The sequence below is a fragment of the Crotalus tigris genome, unplaced genomic scaffold (assembly GCF_016545835.1).
Source record: "Crotalus tigris isolate CLP2741 ecotype Arizona unplaced genomic scaffold, ASM1654583v1 scf7180000018975.1359446, whole genome shotgun sequence".
NCBI lineage: Eukaryota > Metazoa > Chordata > Lepidosauria > Squamata > Viperidae > Crotalus > Crotalus tigris.
In genome coordinates this window covers 410,735-428,744 of record NW_024097306.1, presented here as the reverse complement: position 1 = coordinate 428,744, position 18,010 = coordinate 410,735, and the positions used below count along the sequence as shown (strand labels likewise).

The following is an 18,010-nucleotide window of genomic DNA, read 5'->3' as shown; positions in this document are numbered from 1 at the left end:
GACATTTCCACAGAAGGAATTCTGAGAGATTTTTGTCAAGCTGCAGGTGAAACCTACACAAAGCAAAATACATCTTCTTACTCCAAATAGAAAAAGAAAAGAAAAACTGTCTCAGAACTTCCATTTCATCCTAATCGGGGACAGACCACATTAGCAGATTCACCAGCTGGTAGCTCTTAAAAGGCCAGTGATAATTTTTTATATGAGATTTTGGAGCTAAAAAGAGATTTGAATAATTTCAGATGGTTGAAATGGAGCAAAACAGAAACACATTCCTTTCTCCTGTTCTTTTTTCCCATCTATGGGTGACAACAGCCCTCCAACATCATATTGCAAACTCTGCTCCTTTTGTATACGCATGTAACATTTGTGTGATATGTACAAAAGGGGATTAGTTTGTATTAAATGCTGCTTTCATCGTTGTATCCAAGAGGATTCTGCAGCAGGTAATCAAAACATTCAAGATAGTGGCCCTTCAAAATAGAATAGGAAACCAAAATCATGCAGGCTAATACTAATTTTATTATAGATTTATAAGAAAATCTAATTAATTAATTAATTATATTCAATTTCCATGGCCACCCATCACAACAAGTGACTCTGGTTGGCAAATTATCATAAAATACTGTAAAAACACATTTCCATCCTAATACAAACATTAAAATACACACCACAGCCCAGGAGAATGCTGCAATCCATGTTCCAAAGGTGCTTTTCCAAAAGACAAGTGGACTTTCTTAGAACTGAAGAAGGTTTTTGGGTGAGAAGCGCAATCTTTTCAAGGAAGCAAACTAAGAAAATCCAGTTGCCTTTTGGAAAAGCACCTTTGGGACAACCATGTCCTGGATGACTGAGAAGCTCCATAGACATTCAGCTACAATCCATGGTTGATAATACAAGAAGGACACAAGACCCTTCACATACTTGAACCTCAGGACCAGTTACAGAAGCAGGTCATTATGACATGCCACCACGATTTGGGTCATCCTGATCTCAGAGAGAGATTGCTCCACAGGTTGGATGCTATTAAAGAGCCCTGGTGGTGCAGTGATTAGAAAGCAGTATTATTGCAGGCAAACTCTGCCCACAGCCTGGAGTTCGATCCTGATGAGCCTCAAGGTTGACTCAGCCATCCTTCCAAAGGTCAGTAAAATAAGGCCCCAGATTGTAGGGGGCAATACGCTGACATTGTAAACCACTCAGAGAGTGCTGTGAAGCACTATGGAGCAGTACTGTATATAGGTCTAAGTGCTGTTGCTATTGCTACTGCAGAAAAAACACATCTTCTTGGCCATGCCATTGTTTGGCCATCAGGACCTGAAACCTGCCTATTCTGCCTGACCAGATTGGATGGGAATTAAAAACTGAGGAGAGCGAGTCCCTCAGGTAACCTGGTACGAGCCATGGACCAAACTGGAGCTGCAGAGGATGGGATAATCTGCCTTCTGCCCTTCTCCATTTCCAGTGACTTGGCTGTTCTACCTGTTTTTGTTTCCACTGAAACAGAATGCAGAAAATAAGTTCAGAACAGAAACAGGGAGAAGCAACTAGAATGCTGAACATCAATGATCCACCCCAGAGCGTAGAATTGGTGTCTAAAAATGATAAGTTATGTTAATTTTATTTATTGTACAAATATCTGGAGATATTTGACTTGACAAAGCCAAACTAAAACATTTTTGGAGTGTATCTTTGAAATCTACTTAAAGGCTTAAATGTTATTGTTAAAAAAATTCAAAATCTTGATTTGGAAATTGCTTTTTTAATGCAGACCTTGTAAATATGACAGCTCAGGATCATATCATCCCCTTGATCTGATTGAGCTGAAGAAAGTAAAATGAAGGCAATAAAAACTGTTAATATAATCGGTGCACATACCCACAGCTCAGTAAAAAATATCATGGCTCTCTGAATGTTACAAAAGCATCACCACAACATCAGATTTTGCTGCAATTTGTTCCCTCAAACTTCCTTTTTATCTTAGTAGGACCCACATGACGTTCAGTTACAACCAGTAGCAAAGCTAGGAAAATATTCAGAAGACTGAAGATTTTTCACAGAACTATGGAATTTTTCTAGATACTGGTTGTCCTCAATTTATGACCACAGTTGGCACCAGAATTTCCATTGCTAAGTGAGGCAGTTGTTAAGTGATTCTTGCCTGATTTTATGAACCTTTTTGCACATTCATTTCTTAAGCAAATTATTGCAGCTGTAAAGTGAATCACGTGACTGTTAAACAAATCTGGCTTCCATTAATTTTCTGGTCTGAAGCCAGCTGGGAAGGATGCAAATGGCAGTCACATGATACCAGGATGCTGCAACCGTGGTCACCGCGATGTAAAAAAGATGTTGAGACTCTAGAAAGAGTACAGAGAAGAGCAACAAAGATGATTAGGGGACTGGAGGCTAAAACGTATAACGAACGGTTGCTGGAATTGGGTATATCTAGTTTAATGAAGAGAAGGACAAGGGGGGAACATGATAGCAGTGTTCCAATATCTCAGGGGCTGTCACAAAGAAGAGGGAGTGAAGCTATTCTCCAAAGCACCTGAAGGCAGGACAAGAAGCAACGGATGGAAACTGATCAAGGAGAGAAGAACTAAGAACTAAGTTTCCTAGAACTAAGGAGAAAGTTCCTGACAGTTAGAACAATTAACCAGTGGAACAACCTGCCTCCAGAAGCGGTGAATGCTCCAACACTGGAAGTTTTTAAGAAGAGACTGGACAGCCATTTGTCCAAAATAGTATAGGGGTTTCCTGCCTGAGCAGGGGGTTGGACTAGATGACCTCCAAGGTCCCTTCCAACTTTATTATTATTATTATTAACCACCATAAACACATGTCGGTTATCAACCACCCGAATGTTGATCACATGATCCATGGGGATGCTGTGACAGTCATAATTGCACGGGCCGGTTGTAAGTCACTTTTTTCACTGCCATTGTAAGTTTAGTCACTATATATATGAATAGTAGTAAGTCAAGGACCAGCTTTGTAATCTGGAGCTCCGGGGAAGTGATGTGGATTTAATCATTGTTGGATTTAATCAAGTTGTCCAATTTATTGATGTTGATTTCTAGCTAATTAAGACTATGATTCAGTGCCTTTTGAAAAGAGGGAGGTGACTGGTAGAAAAATATAGTAGGCATTGCCTGCAGAATAGTGATTCAATTATCCCATCAATGCTCAGGTCACCTTTTGCAGCAAAAAAAAGGTTGCTTCCATTCTAAATAATCTGCTGAGTCTTCTCCAATAATTGCAATCTCAACATGTATGATTTCCCTAAGATTTCTGCTCTCCTATCAAAGTGCCAACCAAGAGCTATATTCTGAGAATTATTCAATGCAACTTGCAAAGAGCTAAAAAACGGAGAGTGTAAAGATTGTCTTAGTCTAAGTCTTAGTCTAAAGATTGACATGCTGCTGCACCATTCTCCAAACACTGCAGATCATATATCTTGTCTATGCATCATCTTACATCCAAAAATATATATTTGCCCTTGACACAATGTGGCTAAAGTGATCTTTTCAATTATTTATTTAAAATACTAATCCCAGATCACATCTACTGAGTTGTTGACTGCTTTGCGCTCTTTTTTCAACTGAAAACATTATTATTTAATTCATTTTTTTTTTCTTTTGCATTGTTTTGACAATGTTGAGAAGTGAAGTCATGTCTCTTCCTACATTTATATATTTGGAACCTAATTATGGATTATCATGAGAGGCAAGAAGCTTCTGCCCTTCATACATACATCAGCTTGAACACAATTTAGGACAGAAAGTTCTGAGCCAAAAAATATATTGAAAGAGCCTGAAGGAGATAAATGTAATAAGAAGAATCAATGCATGGTAATTCCCTCAGAACATCTGTAGCTGTAGCCAATTTTCAGGTGTTAGGTTGCTATTCACTGAGCAAGAGAGTTGAATTGCAATGGTGGCAAATAGAGTTAAATTACAAAATATTTTGACTTGCTAGAAGGTGGAATTTAAACCAGAGAAAAATAAGAAGGGTTATGCTGAAGTTCCCATCTTTAAATTTTCCTCTCTAAATTATCTCCCGATTCTTTCATCTGCTTGTGTTCAGAAGGGGCCATTGGGCTCCTCGGTTTTATTTAAATTAAGTCACCCACAGTGTGAAAATTAAGGAAGACCAAAGTCAGCTTTCAAATGTTAACCTAGCAGCGATTAAAACTAAATCTCAGGTTTCAGTATGGCTTGGATTCAATTCATTATAATTAATTCCTCCGTATGTATTTTTTTTCCAGCTATTTCTTCATCCTAGATTGCCATTATAATAGTTTTATTGCCTTCTTTTACATTTTAACTAAATACAACTTATTCTCTATTAAAGGAGAACTTATAAAAATAAGACATTTACTTGTTTATTCATATACAGGTAGTCCTCACTTAGCGAACACCATTAGGACAGGCAACTCCGTTGCTATGCACCGCAGTTGCTAAGCGACACATTATGTGATTGTGATCACTTCCGCTGCAAAGACTGCATTCATAAATATGGTCAGATTAATTCTGAGTTTTCCTATTTTCCAGAGTTGCATAATATACTGAACCATAAATTAATCAAGTGCGCTAGATTTGTAAAAGCTATAGAGTGGCAACATAATTAACCAGAAGCTTTTATTTATTTGCTTTTTTTCCTGAAAACATAATACATAGCCAAATAAGGAAAGCCAATTCTTAGTCTAATGATTTTTTAGTCACTTGGTTCCTAACCATGTTTGTAATGAAATTTACCAAATTCTCTACATCACGTGGCAGTCATCAAATGATGGGGTTTTTTTCCCCATGAATTACCAAACTGGAAGATGAATGACTTCATTGTCCCAATAGCATCATCATCATCATCATCATCATCATCATAATAGTAGTAGTAGTAGTAATAAAAAGTTGGAAGGTACCTTGGAGGTCATCAAGTCCAACCCCCTGCTATACCATTTCGGACAAATGGCTGTCCAGTCTCCCCTTAAAAACCTCCAGTGTTGGAGCATTCACCGCTCCTGGAGGCAGGTTGTTCCACTGGTTAATTGTTCTAACTGTCAGGAAGTTTCTCCTTAGTTCTAGGTTGCTTCTCTCCTTGATTAGTTTCCACCCGTTGCTTCTTGTCCTGCCTTCAGGCGCTTTGGAGAATAGCTTGACTCCCTCTTCTTTGTGGCAGCCCCTGAGATATTGGAACACTGCTATCATGTCCCCCCTCGTCCTTCTCTTCATTAAAGTAGACATACCCAATTCCAGCAACCGTTCGTTATACGTTTTAGCCTCCAGTCCCCTAATCATCTTTGTTGCTCTTCTCTGTACTCTTTCTCCAGTCCCCTAATCATCTTTGTTGCTCTTCTCTGTACTCTTTCTAGAGTCTCAACATCTTTTTTACATCGTGGTGATTCTTTCTTGAATATCAATTTTAATTTTCAGAATGGGCAGAAACAGCAAAAGCATTTACACCTGCACACATTGCTTTTTTCTCAGAAATGCCTTCTTTTCCTCGACTATCTCACTTTCTGACAAGCAGTGAAAAATGGGGAAGACCATTGCACAACAGCACACCTATGAAACAGAGGTCGAACATTTGCCCTTTATGCGTTTTCAGCCAGAGTTCTTTTTTTTCCCCCTAACGTTTGCCATACATACTGTGTCTGTCAGATATTTTAAAAGCTTCCTCTGTGATTAAAGAGGAGGGAGGCTCTCATTTCCCCTTCATATAACTGGGTAAGTATTGCTTTGGTTTTGGCAGATGTGCAATCGCTGTCTTATTGCATTAGTTGCCAAACTTCCTGAAGTAAATATTTTCCCAGATATGATCCAAGAAATACCAGATGGTTCCTTATCCCTGTTCACAAAGTTGGGACAGAAATTGTGGACATAATTCACCAATCATTCCAGTGAGTTTTTGAAACCCAAATTTAGACGATTGATTGATTGATTATGGGTTATCAAGTTGTTGTCAATTCTTTAGTGACCAGATAGATTTTCTCCATAATGATCTATTCTTAACTCCTTCTTTCAAGTCTCCCAATGGTGAGCCCCTTACCACTGTAACAGAGTCCATCCACCATGCTGTTGCTAACCCTCTTCTTTTCTTTCCTTCCACCTTTTCCAGCATTAGAGCCTCCTCAAGAGATCTATGTCTAGTTAGAGAAATGAATCACTTTCTAAATTCTTGGCAAAATTTTAAACCCAAATGCCTTCCCTTCCCTCCCATCCTCTCCTTACAAAAAAATCATTTCTAACTTTCTGGTTACCCTCACTGCCCTTCCCTTCATCAGTTCTAATTTCTCTGAATCTTTCTTAAAATCTGGTGAATGCAATTTGTAAACAGAATGGATTCATGACATGGAATTAGTATTTCTGATCATCATCATCATCAAGTTGGAAGGGACCTTGGAAGTCATCTAGTCCAACCCCCTGCTCAGGCAGGAAATCCTATACCATTTCGGACAAATGGCTGTCCAGTTTCTTCTTAAAAACTTCCAGTGTTGGAGCATTCACCGCTTCTGGAGGCAGGTTGTTCCACTGGTTAATTGTTCTAGGTTGCTTCTCTTTTTGGTTAGTTTCCACCTGTTGCTTCTTGTCCTGCCTTCGGGCGCTTTGGAGAATAGCTTGACTCCCTCTTCTTTGTGGCAGCCCCTGAGATATTGGAACACTGCTATCATGTTCCTCCCTCGTCCTTCTCTTCGTTAAGCTAGACATACCCAATTCCAGCAACCGTTCCTTATATGTTTTAGCCTCCAGTCCCCTAATCATCTTTGTTGCTCTTCTCTGTACTCTCTCTAGAGTCTCAACATCCTTTTTACATTGTGGTGACCAAAACTGGATGCAGTATTCCAAGTGTGGCTTTACCAAGGCATTGTAAAGTGGTATTAATACTTCACGTATCGGTGGAATATTCAAAGAATCTTTAGAAGGAGGGTTAAATTTACTCCCCAATTATTTTTATTAGGTATTGTTACTGACTGTGATGCTAAGGAAGTTATATTGATGTTAAATTTGATTACAGCCGCAAGGCTGTTAGTAGGACAATATTGGAAGAAGGAATCTTTGCCTACTTTACAAGAGTGGTTTTATAAAGTTTCTTACTTGGCGGAAATGGCAAAGATTTCGGCTTTCTTAAAGGAGCAATCTCAAGAGAAATTTTTTGTTGTATCGGAAAAATGGATAAATTTTATACAATATAATTTGGATATGGTAAAATATCATTTAGCTTTTTCATAGTTTGTATAGATTGTTTTCTCTTTTCTTTTCCCGTCTTTTGTTTTCTTTCTTTCTTTTTTTCTTTTATTTTTTTATTTTTCTTTCTTTTTCTTTTTCTTTCTCTCTTTCCTCTCTTTTTTCTTTCTTTTTTAAGTCCTTTTTTTTAAATCCTTATGTTATCTATATTTTATTATTAACTATTTTATAAGTTGTAAAAATTTGTTTAGGTTTTTTTAAAATTTTAAATAAGCCTATATTCAGTTCTGGGAAGTTTGGGGAGGGGGGAGGGAGGGGTGGGTTTGGGAGGGATTGGGTGAGGGTTGTTGGTTGTTTATTTGTAAAACTTTTAAAAAATTTTCAATTAAAAAAAAAATACTTCACGTATCATGTAGCCTAAAGTCAAAGTACATCTACAATTTTACCTTATAGATTCAACATTTATTTCAATAATGTAAACAGGCACATACCGGTGGGAGATATGGACACCTTTAAATATTTGTATGGAATCCTTTATGTGAGAAAGACACAGAAAGTGGGCTAATTATTGTTGTTATTTTTTGTCTTCGTATTCTTTTAGCTTAAAGCTACCAGAAAACATTTTACTGGGTAAATTTAAAATATTATACATGTATAAAAACTTGATACTTTATCTTACTTTTTAAGTTTTTCCTTGATAGCAAACAAATCTTATTTATTTGAAATATAAAGGGAAAAATGGAAGTATTTGGAGGCAATGTGATTATAGATATTTAAACAGATTAATGTCTTCCTGATCCATGCAGCTGGTGTGACATTGTTAAAACTAGGGATTAAGCTGAGTCAAAAAGCAGAGTGCTTGCCTTTGGATATTTTGAACAATTGTCAAAAAGGAACACAGATACATTTTTGACAATGCACTAACATTTTTTGTTGATTTGATTCTATATATTGCACATAAGTCTTCTAAGAGGAGATGAATGACTGTGATAAATACAAAAGTAATTTTGCATACCTGTCTATCCATACTTTGTTCAGGGTAGTATGACAACAATTTATTATAAGCGTTTGTAGGGTATTTTAATTTTCAAAACATTTAATCAAGGGAGATAATGTCTTACATCCCACATCATATTCACTTTGTCTTTGTGTCCCAAATCTGATTCTGAGGAACCCTAATGTTTTGTAGCAGATTTGGGGTGAGTAAAAGATAGAGATAGAAATGGGAGAAGAAATTCATTCTCTCTCTGCGAACTGTAAAGCTGACATCCTAATATGGCATCAAAATGTTATCCTATATGAGATTCATCAACCTGAAGTAGCATCTGCTTTGTGCAGATGACATGTATTTTAATAACATGAGAAAAACAGATGAAAATTCTCACAGCTTCCAGAATTTGGAAGGAAAACAGCTAATAAGCACTCCAACCAGAAATAGGCATAATATACTTCATAGCTCTAGTAGTAAGAAAATCAAACAGGCACTATTAGGATAAATAAGATGCTTTATGTACCTAGGACAGTTCCAAAGTTGCAGGCACAACCCATCAACCCTAGACTGGAACGGATGTGCTGGGTATCCACTCTGTAGAACTCTGGCTCCCGGCCACATTCAGATCAGAAGCTGGCAGTCCAGATTTAAGAAGGGAAACAGTGTGTGTAGCAAAGATAGTCAGCCTCTCCCCCTCCATTCTTTTTCAGAGCAAAGTGTGGTGGGTTTGCGTGCAGAAAGAGGCATGTGTTGGTGGGGGGGGAGGGGACTATAAAAATAAAAGATGCATTTAGAAAACTGGATAGCGTTGGGTATCAACAGACTGGTGGGTGATTGCTGGAGTGTTCCCCACTATCTCACCACGGCTGCAGGCATATCTAAAGTTGCCCACTACAATAAGGGAGCCAGAGGGCTCTATCAATCAGAGGCAAGAATATCTAGTTATCAGTGCCAGAAACTCCACAAATAAAAAGCCCCTTCCCCTGCTTTGATAAGGGGACGGCTGTCCCAGGTCTTATCAAGTCTCTCCAACCACAGGGGGAAAACAAAGATTCCCACTTTATTGATGAAGGGAGAGGCTTCTGAAATGCAGGGGGGGGGGGAGAAGGGACTTTCCTTTAGACACAGTCAACCACGTTTCACTTTCAGCAATCCCTGTTTTGTAGAATGAGCTTGTTGAATGAAAACAGGGGATACGGTATGAATGAAGGACAGGTGGTGAGGGAATACACCGTCCATATTTCTAATCAGAAAGTATCAGGGGCTTCTAATGAGACCCTTGATGGAGAAAAGGAACGGGCAAGGAAGATACTATCATGAAATGCAGATTGCAGTCCAAACTGTGCCCAATTCAAATAAATTATTTTAAAAGGTGGCAATTCAATAGGGTACATCCTTGGCAAACATAAGGGCACAACGTTCAGGGTGAAAATAACCACGAGAACCACTACTGAGGGGTGGAACACCTGTCTTCCAAGAATAAATAAAGTAGTCTTGAGGTGAGTCAAGACTGTGGTTTCACCAGCACAATGTGAATCCCGCCTGATAGCACTTCTCTGGAACTTCATCCAGGGAGTCCTTCCCCTTGCTAGTTCTGCCACTTGGGGACACCACTTACTGCTTGCTGCCAATCTGAAATGTCTGAGGGTGGAAAAGAGGCCAGGTGGTGCCTGCGGCTCTTAATGTGTTGTATGTTTTAAACTGTTACGTATATTGGTATTGATGAGCATGCCAGAATCTATGGGAGCAGGTAGGTATAATGAATAACTGAACAACAGAGTTGGAAGGGATAATAATAATAATAATAATAATAATAATAATAATAATGATGATGGTGGTGGTGATGATGATGGTGATGATGATGAAGGGACCTTGGGGATCATCTAGTCCAACCCCCTGGTCAAGCAGGAAACCCCAACCATTTCAGACAAGTGATTGTCCAATCTCTTCTTAAAAACCTCCAGTGTTGGAGCACCCACAACTTCTGAAGGCAAGTTGTATTACTGATTATTGTTTTCACTATGAGGAAATTTCTCCATTCTGGGCTCCTTCTCTCCTTGATTAGTTTCCATCCGTTGCTTCATGTCCTGCCTTCAGGTGGTGTGGAGAATAGGTTGATCCTCCCCCTCTTCTTTGTGGCAGCCCCTCAGATATTGGAAGACTGCTATCATGTCCCCCCCTAGTCCTTCTTTTCATTAAACTAGACTTACCCAATTCCTGCAACCATTCTTCATGTTTTAGCTTCCAATTCCCTAGTCATCTTTGTTGCTCTTCTGTGCACTCTTTCCAGAGTCTCTACATCTTTCAGTAATACCTAAATTTAGATGCATAAATAATAATACACTATTACTGTTCTTGTATAGATGATAGTGGGATACCACTTGGCACGTGCCGAAAGGCGCTCTGTCCATCTAGAAGAGAGTCTGCCATTGCAGAGCTTTGACCAGATTTACAGATGTGGAGGTCTAGTTACCCAGGATTCCTGGTTTACAGGTTGCCTTAGGATTCCTCTACTGCAGTTCTCCAGGGCTAGGATGAGGCTTCAGGCATCCTCCCCCTAGCTCTGATTTTGGAACCCAACTGGGGGCTTCGTCCTCTCCCTGGAGAGCCTCCCTGGAGCCCGCATAGCTTCGGCCCAGGGCTGCAAACATGGCAGCCGTACAGCTTGGCAGCCTGAGCTACCGAGAAGAGCCGTCGGCGTCGCGGCTAGAAACTCCGGGAAGGCTCCCCATTCGTTTCCTCGCTTTGCCTGTCGAGCGGGGCGACTTCGCCTCCCGCCCATCGTCGGGAGAAAGGCTCAGAGCCAGACTGGAAGCGGGACGGACGGAACGGACGGTCGGCGGGGGCGGAACGTCGAAGTGGGGGGCGCGTGGGGTGGGGCGGGGGAGAGAAGAAGAAGGGGGGGGGCTCGGCTGCTACTCGCCGGGCCAGCCAGCCGGCCAGTCAGGCAGAGGGAGAGCCTCGAGTGCCCTCCCGGGGAGAGGGCGGGGGGGGAGCAGCGTCACGTGCCTGACCTTTGCTGACACTTCGCCCCGCCGGCATATAAAGCGGGTCAGCAGGCGAGACGGAGCAGTGCCACGCTCAGGCTCCGTAAGGTTGGCATCGCTGCTACTCTCGCCTCCTCGACCGAGCGCTCGGCGGACTCTGCCCCGCGAAAACCTCCACTTGCACCGCCCGATGGCCCGCCCGATGGAGACCTTGCAGCTCTTGCCGAAGCCCCGCGGGCAGCCCTTCCTGTTCCTGGCTCTCCTCGCCTTCGCGCTGCTCCTGCAAGGGCGCAGCGGGCGCGCGGCTTCTTTGCAGGGCGTCGACGGAGCGTCCCCGATGGCCAAGATCTACCCCCGAGGGAGCCACTGGGCCGTGGGTGAGTGAGGGTCCCCCAGCGCCATGGCTGGGCTTCTCCGGGAGGCTTCCTTAGCCAGGGCGCTCGTTTCCAAAATGCAGGGCTCTGTCCCGAGGTCCTTCCAGCCTTCCTTGGGCAGAGGGCAAGGAAACCAACCACGCAGGCATCTTGGAAAACTAGATTTGAGTACAGGAAAGGATTGCTGGCCGGACCTGGAGATGCCATAAGGTGGGCTGGGACCCTACTTTCCCACGCTCAGCACCTGGTTGGGAAAATTAGCCAGGATGCCAGTCAGAATAACAGAGTTGGAAGGGACCTCGGAGGTCTTCTAGTCCAACCCCTTGCTGGAAAGCCTATCTATCCCATTTCAGACAAATGGTTGCCTGATCTCTTCTTTAAAACTTCCGGTGATTGAGCACGCAAAACTTCTGGAGGCAGGTTGTTCCACTGGTTAATTGTTCTAACTGTCAGGAAGTTTCTCCTTAGTTCTAGGTTGCTTCTCTCCTTGATTAGTTTCCATCCATTGCTTCTTGTCCTGCCTTCGGGCGCCTTGGAGAATAGCCTGACTCCCTCTTCTTTGTGGCAACCCCTGAGATTTTGGAAGACTGCTATCATGTCACCCTTAGTCCTTCTCTTCATTAAACTAAACAGACTAGGGAAGCTTTCTGTATCTGGCCCCAATCTTCAAAAAGTAGGCTATCTCTAACCCACCCACCCACCCCAGTCACTTACCTTAGAGAGCACCCGTGCTGTGGCTTTCCATTTGCTTCCAGTTTCACCACCACCACCCTTCCCAGTTTCTGAGGTATGTCTGTAAAACTCCACATCCATGTCTCCCTGGGGTCCCAATTTTCCTTTAAATCCCAAAGGAAGATGAGGTGGAAGAGCTTGTGCCTTGGGCTTTTAAAAGTATGGGCAGCCAAGGAGGCATCAAAAGGATGAAAAGAAACACAATGGAATAACTCCACATAAAAACAGTAAAGATGCACGTCAGAAATCTGTCAGTGGTGACACCCTCTGCTGTCTCCAATGGTAAAATTAATTCAAAAACATAAAATGAATGAGATTTGTCTGGACTAGTGGACAGAATTCCTGGTGATTTGGAAGCAAATTCTTCACTAAAATACTCTTTCCAATTGCTAATTTAAATTTTGTTTGTTTGTAATAAAAGTGTTTTAGGGAAGGGCAGTAGGCTGGGAAGAAGAAAAATAAGGAAGATGATTCAGGGAAAAAAAAGAGCTATAAGCTAGAGATATCCCATTCTCTAAATATTGTTAGAACTACCCCTTTTTTTTCTTTCTTCTGCATAAGGATCAGAAATTTTCCACTAGGAATTAATTTCACTGGCAAACCTAACTGAGATTAGAAGCATCATTTGTCAATATTAAAGCAAAGATTACGAACATATTGTCCATGAAAATAGATTGCCTATCAAGAAAAGGTGAATTCTATGGCAGACATAATCTATAGAATGTTGCCTATTTATCCCAATTGTATTCCTCTTCTGCTTCTCATGGAAAGTGCCAGTGGAGCTGTGTAGAGTATACAAGCCTCTGTTTTGGCTGCTGAGCTGTAACTGAGCATCACCCATGTCCATGTGGGTGTTTGTGAGGTCTAGAAAGTTTTTCCTTGCTTAAAGGAAAGTGTGGTTATTGCCAGACAGATGACTGTGCCCTTTACCCGATTTGACATTTCCACAGAAGAACAGAATAGAGAAGACATCATGAGAGCTTCAATAATTCTCCTGAACTGTTCCAAGCCAGCCAACGTGGATGCCATGGTCTCCAGATCCAGGCAGTCCTTGTTACCAAAAAGGACACGGATATCCTCACTGACACTAATTTCATGGCACATTCTTTTTTCTTGCAGGTCACTTCATGGGGAAAAAGAGTACTGGAGATTTTCCTTACATATATGAAGAAGGTCAAGGGATGCCTTTCTCTTTGCTGCCAGATAATGTCAAACAGCTGGGCAGCTATTTGCAGCAGGATGAATCCTTCAAGGAGCTGCTCAAACGTACGGAAGAGGAGGAGGATCAAAATACTCAGGTTCTCCGGGAAGAGCTGCCCTTTTCTTCCAAGAACAATTGGGGGACAGAGGAAACCGGCAGCTTCAAAGATGTAAGTGGGGTTTCCATAACCCCATCTAATACTCTTTGCATTTTAGTTATTTAATGCTTCATGTTCTACTGTTCCATTTGCTTGCTGTGAAAATGTGTGCCAAGCAGAAACCTGCTTTTTTTTTTTTTTTGCTCCTGTTAATCCTCATTCAGATGAATGAAAATTTGCTTTGGGGATTTTTTTTAGGAGAGAATTAAAGAAATGAAAATATTGCATTGATGACATTATCCAGCTGGGTAATGAAATGTCTGCTCTTCCCCAGATGGGTAATGAAATGTCTGCTCTCCCCCCCACCAGTCCACATTCAAATTCATACAAATTTGCTTTAGGAATTCACTCTTAAGAGAGACAGGTTGCAGAGAAATCTTCATAGGAGGAGTGATCTAGGAAAAGTGTCCTATATCTACTTACTTAGTGGCAAGGTGACCAAGACTTATAAATGTCCTGTCTTGATGATGTTACTGCACTGATAACATTACCTAATCATTGTCTAGTCTGCAAGCAAACAACTAAACTCAGAGAGCACCTAGGTAGGACTTCACAGTCCGTCTTTCATTGTCCTGTTCTCATTGACTTCCCAGGTGCCAATAAAGTCCCATAGAATTCCTATCAAAACAGATATCTCTTGCCAAGCATTCCATGTTAGAGAGAGAAGGAAGGTTGAAACAGGCATTTATTCTCTAGTAACTCAACATATTGGAATTGTGTGATGTAACTGCTGCTTTGGGCTTCTCTAAAAACAAGATTAGATTGAGACTTCGATCTTTGCAATTAGATTTCCAAATATCATATTTGTTTGGGGGAAAAAACAATAACCAAAAGAACTTGGGAATTGAATCCGGAAAACTCTAAAAGGGAAGCTGTAAAAATGCTTTGCCTGGATGATTGAATACTAGTTCAGCATCATCTCCAGGATATCAAATTGGATTCCAGCTTGAGATCATTTGAAGTGGAGATAGCGTGGAGATCTTCTCCAGTTAGTTCCATCCACATAATGTTAACACTCCATAAAGGACACTTTTTTTAAAAAAATAGCTAATATTTGAAATTTGTATAAGAGAATCCTTCCATGAGTACATATTTAAATAGGTGCATCGTGAAGCTACATCATTCCTTTTCCTAAGAGGACTGCAGTGACTGATGCAAGTACATACAATGGAGTCACCGAGGCATAGTTGTGACACTAAACAAGATAAAAAGGTTTTTGAAATGCTGCATTTATTTATTTATGAGACTTATATACCGCTTTAAGTGCAAGCATTCTCTAAGCGGTGTACACCAGTAAGCAATGTATATATATATTTACATTGCCCCCCAACAATCTGGGTCCTCATTTTACCTACCTCGGAAGGATGGAAGGCTGAGTCAACCTTGAGCCGGTGAGATTTGAACCGCTGACCTGCTGAACACAGTCAGCTAAAGTACATCGGAGGTTATCACCACTCTTCTCTCAATAACCCCTTGTTAGAAAAGGGTTAGATCAGCCTTCTGCAAGAGACATGTCATAAATCTTAAGGACCTTCTCTTAGGTACTACAGACAAGATTTGGCAAGGGGACAAACTCTTAGATTCATTGTAAGATAAGCCTTGTGCATTTGCATGAACTGATTGTATTCACACCCACAAACATATCTTCCATTAGCTCCTTCCTTCCTTCCTTCCTTCCTTCCTTCCTTCCTTCCTTCCTTCCTTCCTTCCTTCCTTCCTTCCTTCCTTCTAACTTTGCTCTAGGATTTCTTTGACATTCATTGGAAGTTCCTGTGCATGAAAAATGCTTTTCTTAGATCTCATGTTGAGCTTCTGATGAGGTCTCATATTCTGTTAACTGCCCTGAGGACCTTTCTTATATTACGAAATAATATGAAATCTAGGGAGTCATCTAGGGTAAATGCTAGGGGAAACGGATTGAAAAACTAGGAATATATTTTTATATATAAGCCAATTGCTTTCAATCAAAGTTATCTGTGGTGGAGAGTGTATAGAGATGCATAAATATGACGCATTGTAGGAGGACAGCTGTGTTGGATAGTTTGGATAGCCTGGCCGATCCAAAATTCAGAAGGAATCAGGGAACACTTTTTTTCCAGAATAAAAGATTGTGTTGAAGGGCCCAGGCTTTTTGTGAGCTGAGTTTTAATAAAATGTGTTGGTGTGAAAAGGTTCTGTCAGTATCCTTCTGATTTATAAACACAAATATGTCTCCAGGGCTGTTCTTAACACTCACAAAATGCTCCTTTTTATTAACTTGCTTCTTAGTTTATTTCACACAAAAGGCAATCCATGATTAGAACATGGGAAGGATAACGAGGAATTAGAGATGATATTTTGTGCTAATGATAGTAATACATCAGCTGAAAGGGGGCTACTTATCTTCTTCCTTTCTTCTACCTTTGAGATGTTCCGAAGAAGAGAAACACCTGACAAGCATCCATTGCTGGGATAGGAAACCAGCAACTTTCAAACACATCACTGGGAAAGGGGAGACTTGTGGTTTCTTTAAACATCTTGCACATCCTGGTGTGGTGTGTGTATTATGAGGGGAGAGAGGCGTTCATAACCCTGCAACTATTGAAACCTCAAGAAGATTGCTCATTCTTGAGTTCAGAAACACACTGATCCTAGTAAATTTGCTCATCAGCAATCAGTTCCCTGTCAGTGGAACTAGGCAGCAGAAGCTGGGGATAACTGTAAGCTGTGTCCAGTGCTTGTCTGCCTGATGGATAGTGTTGTGCACGTCCTGAGCCTCCTCAACTAGCTTGCTGCTCTGGATGTAAAGAAGATGCTTTCCATTGTTAGATGTTGCTAGATGCTACATCGCTCAGCTTCACTCCAAGTGCTGGGGGGGGGGTAACTTCCTGACTTACCTTGTTTACCTGATCATCTGATGGACAGAAATCTGGTCTTCAGAGTCTACTTCTTTTGTGATTGAGGGCTCTTTGCCATCCTCATTTGCCCACCCCACATTAAAGAGTGTGAAATAGCAAGCAGAAAAAGACCTGTTGCAAATATCCATATGAATTAAGCACATGCTATGTTAGACATGATGGCTCTCCAACAATTCTTCTTTTTTTTCCTCTTCTTTCAGATGATGGAGCTCCTGCTGCAAGCACTGGATAGAAAGGAAAGCAGTCCAAGTTGAAATAACTGCCCTCCAGCACTGAAGACGTAGAATAATGTCTTTAAGAGACTATTGTTTCATAAGCATTTTATTGTATACGATAACTAAATAATTATCTTTTCTGTTAAAACAAGATTTTTTTCCCCTTCAGTGTAAAAGAACCTGTTTACTTGTTCTCCTAACAATGGCTACACTTTTCCAGTGACTTTTTCCCCTTTCTAAGCATTTTTCTTGCTTGAATTGCTTTGTTGTACATAATTGTCAATGAAGGGTCTTCCAATTCTCTGACAATACTTTGCCATTTTCTCTCTTCAATCACTGCATCTTTTATCTTATGATCATCCTGCATTTCAGTGTCCACAATAAATAAATATATATATTTAAAAAAAAAGGTTGGCACTTTTATTGATCTCGGAGCACATGATGCCGCCAACTTGTTGAAAGTAAATCAAGTTTGGTACATTCAGCATACTGGGGCACAGGTTTCACAATGATTCAAATTGGAGAAACAATTCAGCAACAACATATAAAAGATGTAGTATCCAGAAGCTTCAATTGGTTCAAAATGGAGCTGCACACATGGTTTTGTGCACGTCTAGATTTGCACATATGTCTCCTCTCTTGTGGGAGCTGCATGGATAGCTGATTTGCTTCCATGTCCAATTCAAGGTGCTGGTTGCCACATTTAAAGCCTTACATGGCCTGAGGCCAGTTGTTAGAAGGACCTTTTTTACCCAGGTACATCTACCTGACCCATCACAGTGGGGAGGCAGGGGATGTTACAGGTCCCCCCTCCTAAGCAAGAAGAAAAGCTTTCTTTGTTATAGCTTTCTCCCTGTGGAACTTCATCCCTGCAGAAGTAAGATTGGCCTCCACCTTGACACTCTTTCGACAGACCCTGAAGACATGATTTTACCAGAGGGCCTGGATACTCAGGGTGATAGGGAGCCCATCAAGTGACTGGTTTGATTATTGTTGCCTGGGATGCAGGGGTCTATTAGGTTTTGTATCAGGGTTTTATTTCTGTAACCACCTGGAGTTACCTTGAGTAAATTGGGCAGCATATACATTTTCTAAAAAATAAAAATCAGAAAATGATGGTCCTAGACTCACCTCTGCACATTACTAGACTAGGGATGGGAAGCATCTACTTCTAAGTGTATTCTGTGTCCAAACACCTGTTTCATTAGGAGTAAGTGCAGATTATCCCTCTCTTGCGGTTGGCAGTAGACTCATACTTAACAGCTACTA

At 41.0% G+C, this 18,010-nt stretch overlaps 1 protein-coding gene across 1 annotated transcript; it reads left to right on the top strand.

The window, feature by feature from the left end:
* Nucleotides 1-11,209: 11,209 nt before the first annotated feature.
* On the top strand, nt 11,210-17,150 carry LOC120314707 (gastrin releasing peptide). The gene is made up of 3 exons (XM_039358092.1): nt 11,210-11,542; nt 13,391-13,641; nt 16,727-17,150. Exons 1-3 carry the CDS (start codon nt 11,356-11,358, stop codon nt 16,778-16,780), a joined length of 492 nt encoding a protein of 163 aa, XP_039214026.1. The 5' UTR covers nt 11,210-11,355; the 3' UTR covers nt 16,781-17,150.
* Nucleotides 17,151-18,010: the final 860 nt, after the last annotated feature.

Excerpts from the sequence above, each read along its gene's own strand:
- LOC120314707 (XM_039358092.1), top strand. The coding sequence starts at position 11,356 with ATGGCCCGCCCGATGGAGACCTTGCAGCTCTTGCCGAAGCCCCGCGGG. Across the intron at positions 11,543-13,390 it reads AGGGAGCCACTGGGCCGTGG|GTCACTTCATGGGGAAAAAG; the intron begins GTGAGTGAGGGT and ends TTTTTCTTGCAG. Across the intron at positions 13,642-16,726 it reads AAACCGGCAGCTTCAAAGAT|ATGATGGAGCTCCTGCTGCA; the intron begins GTAAGTGGGGTT and ends CTCTTCTTTCAG.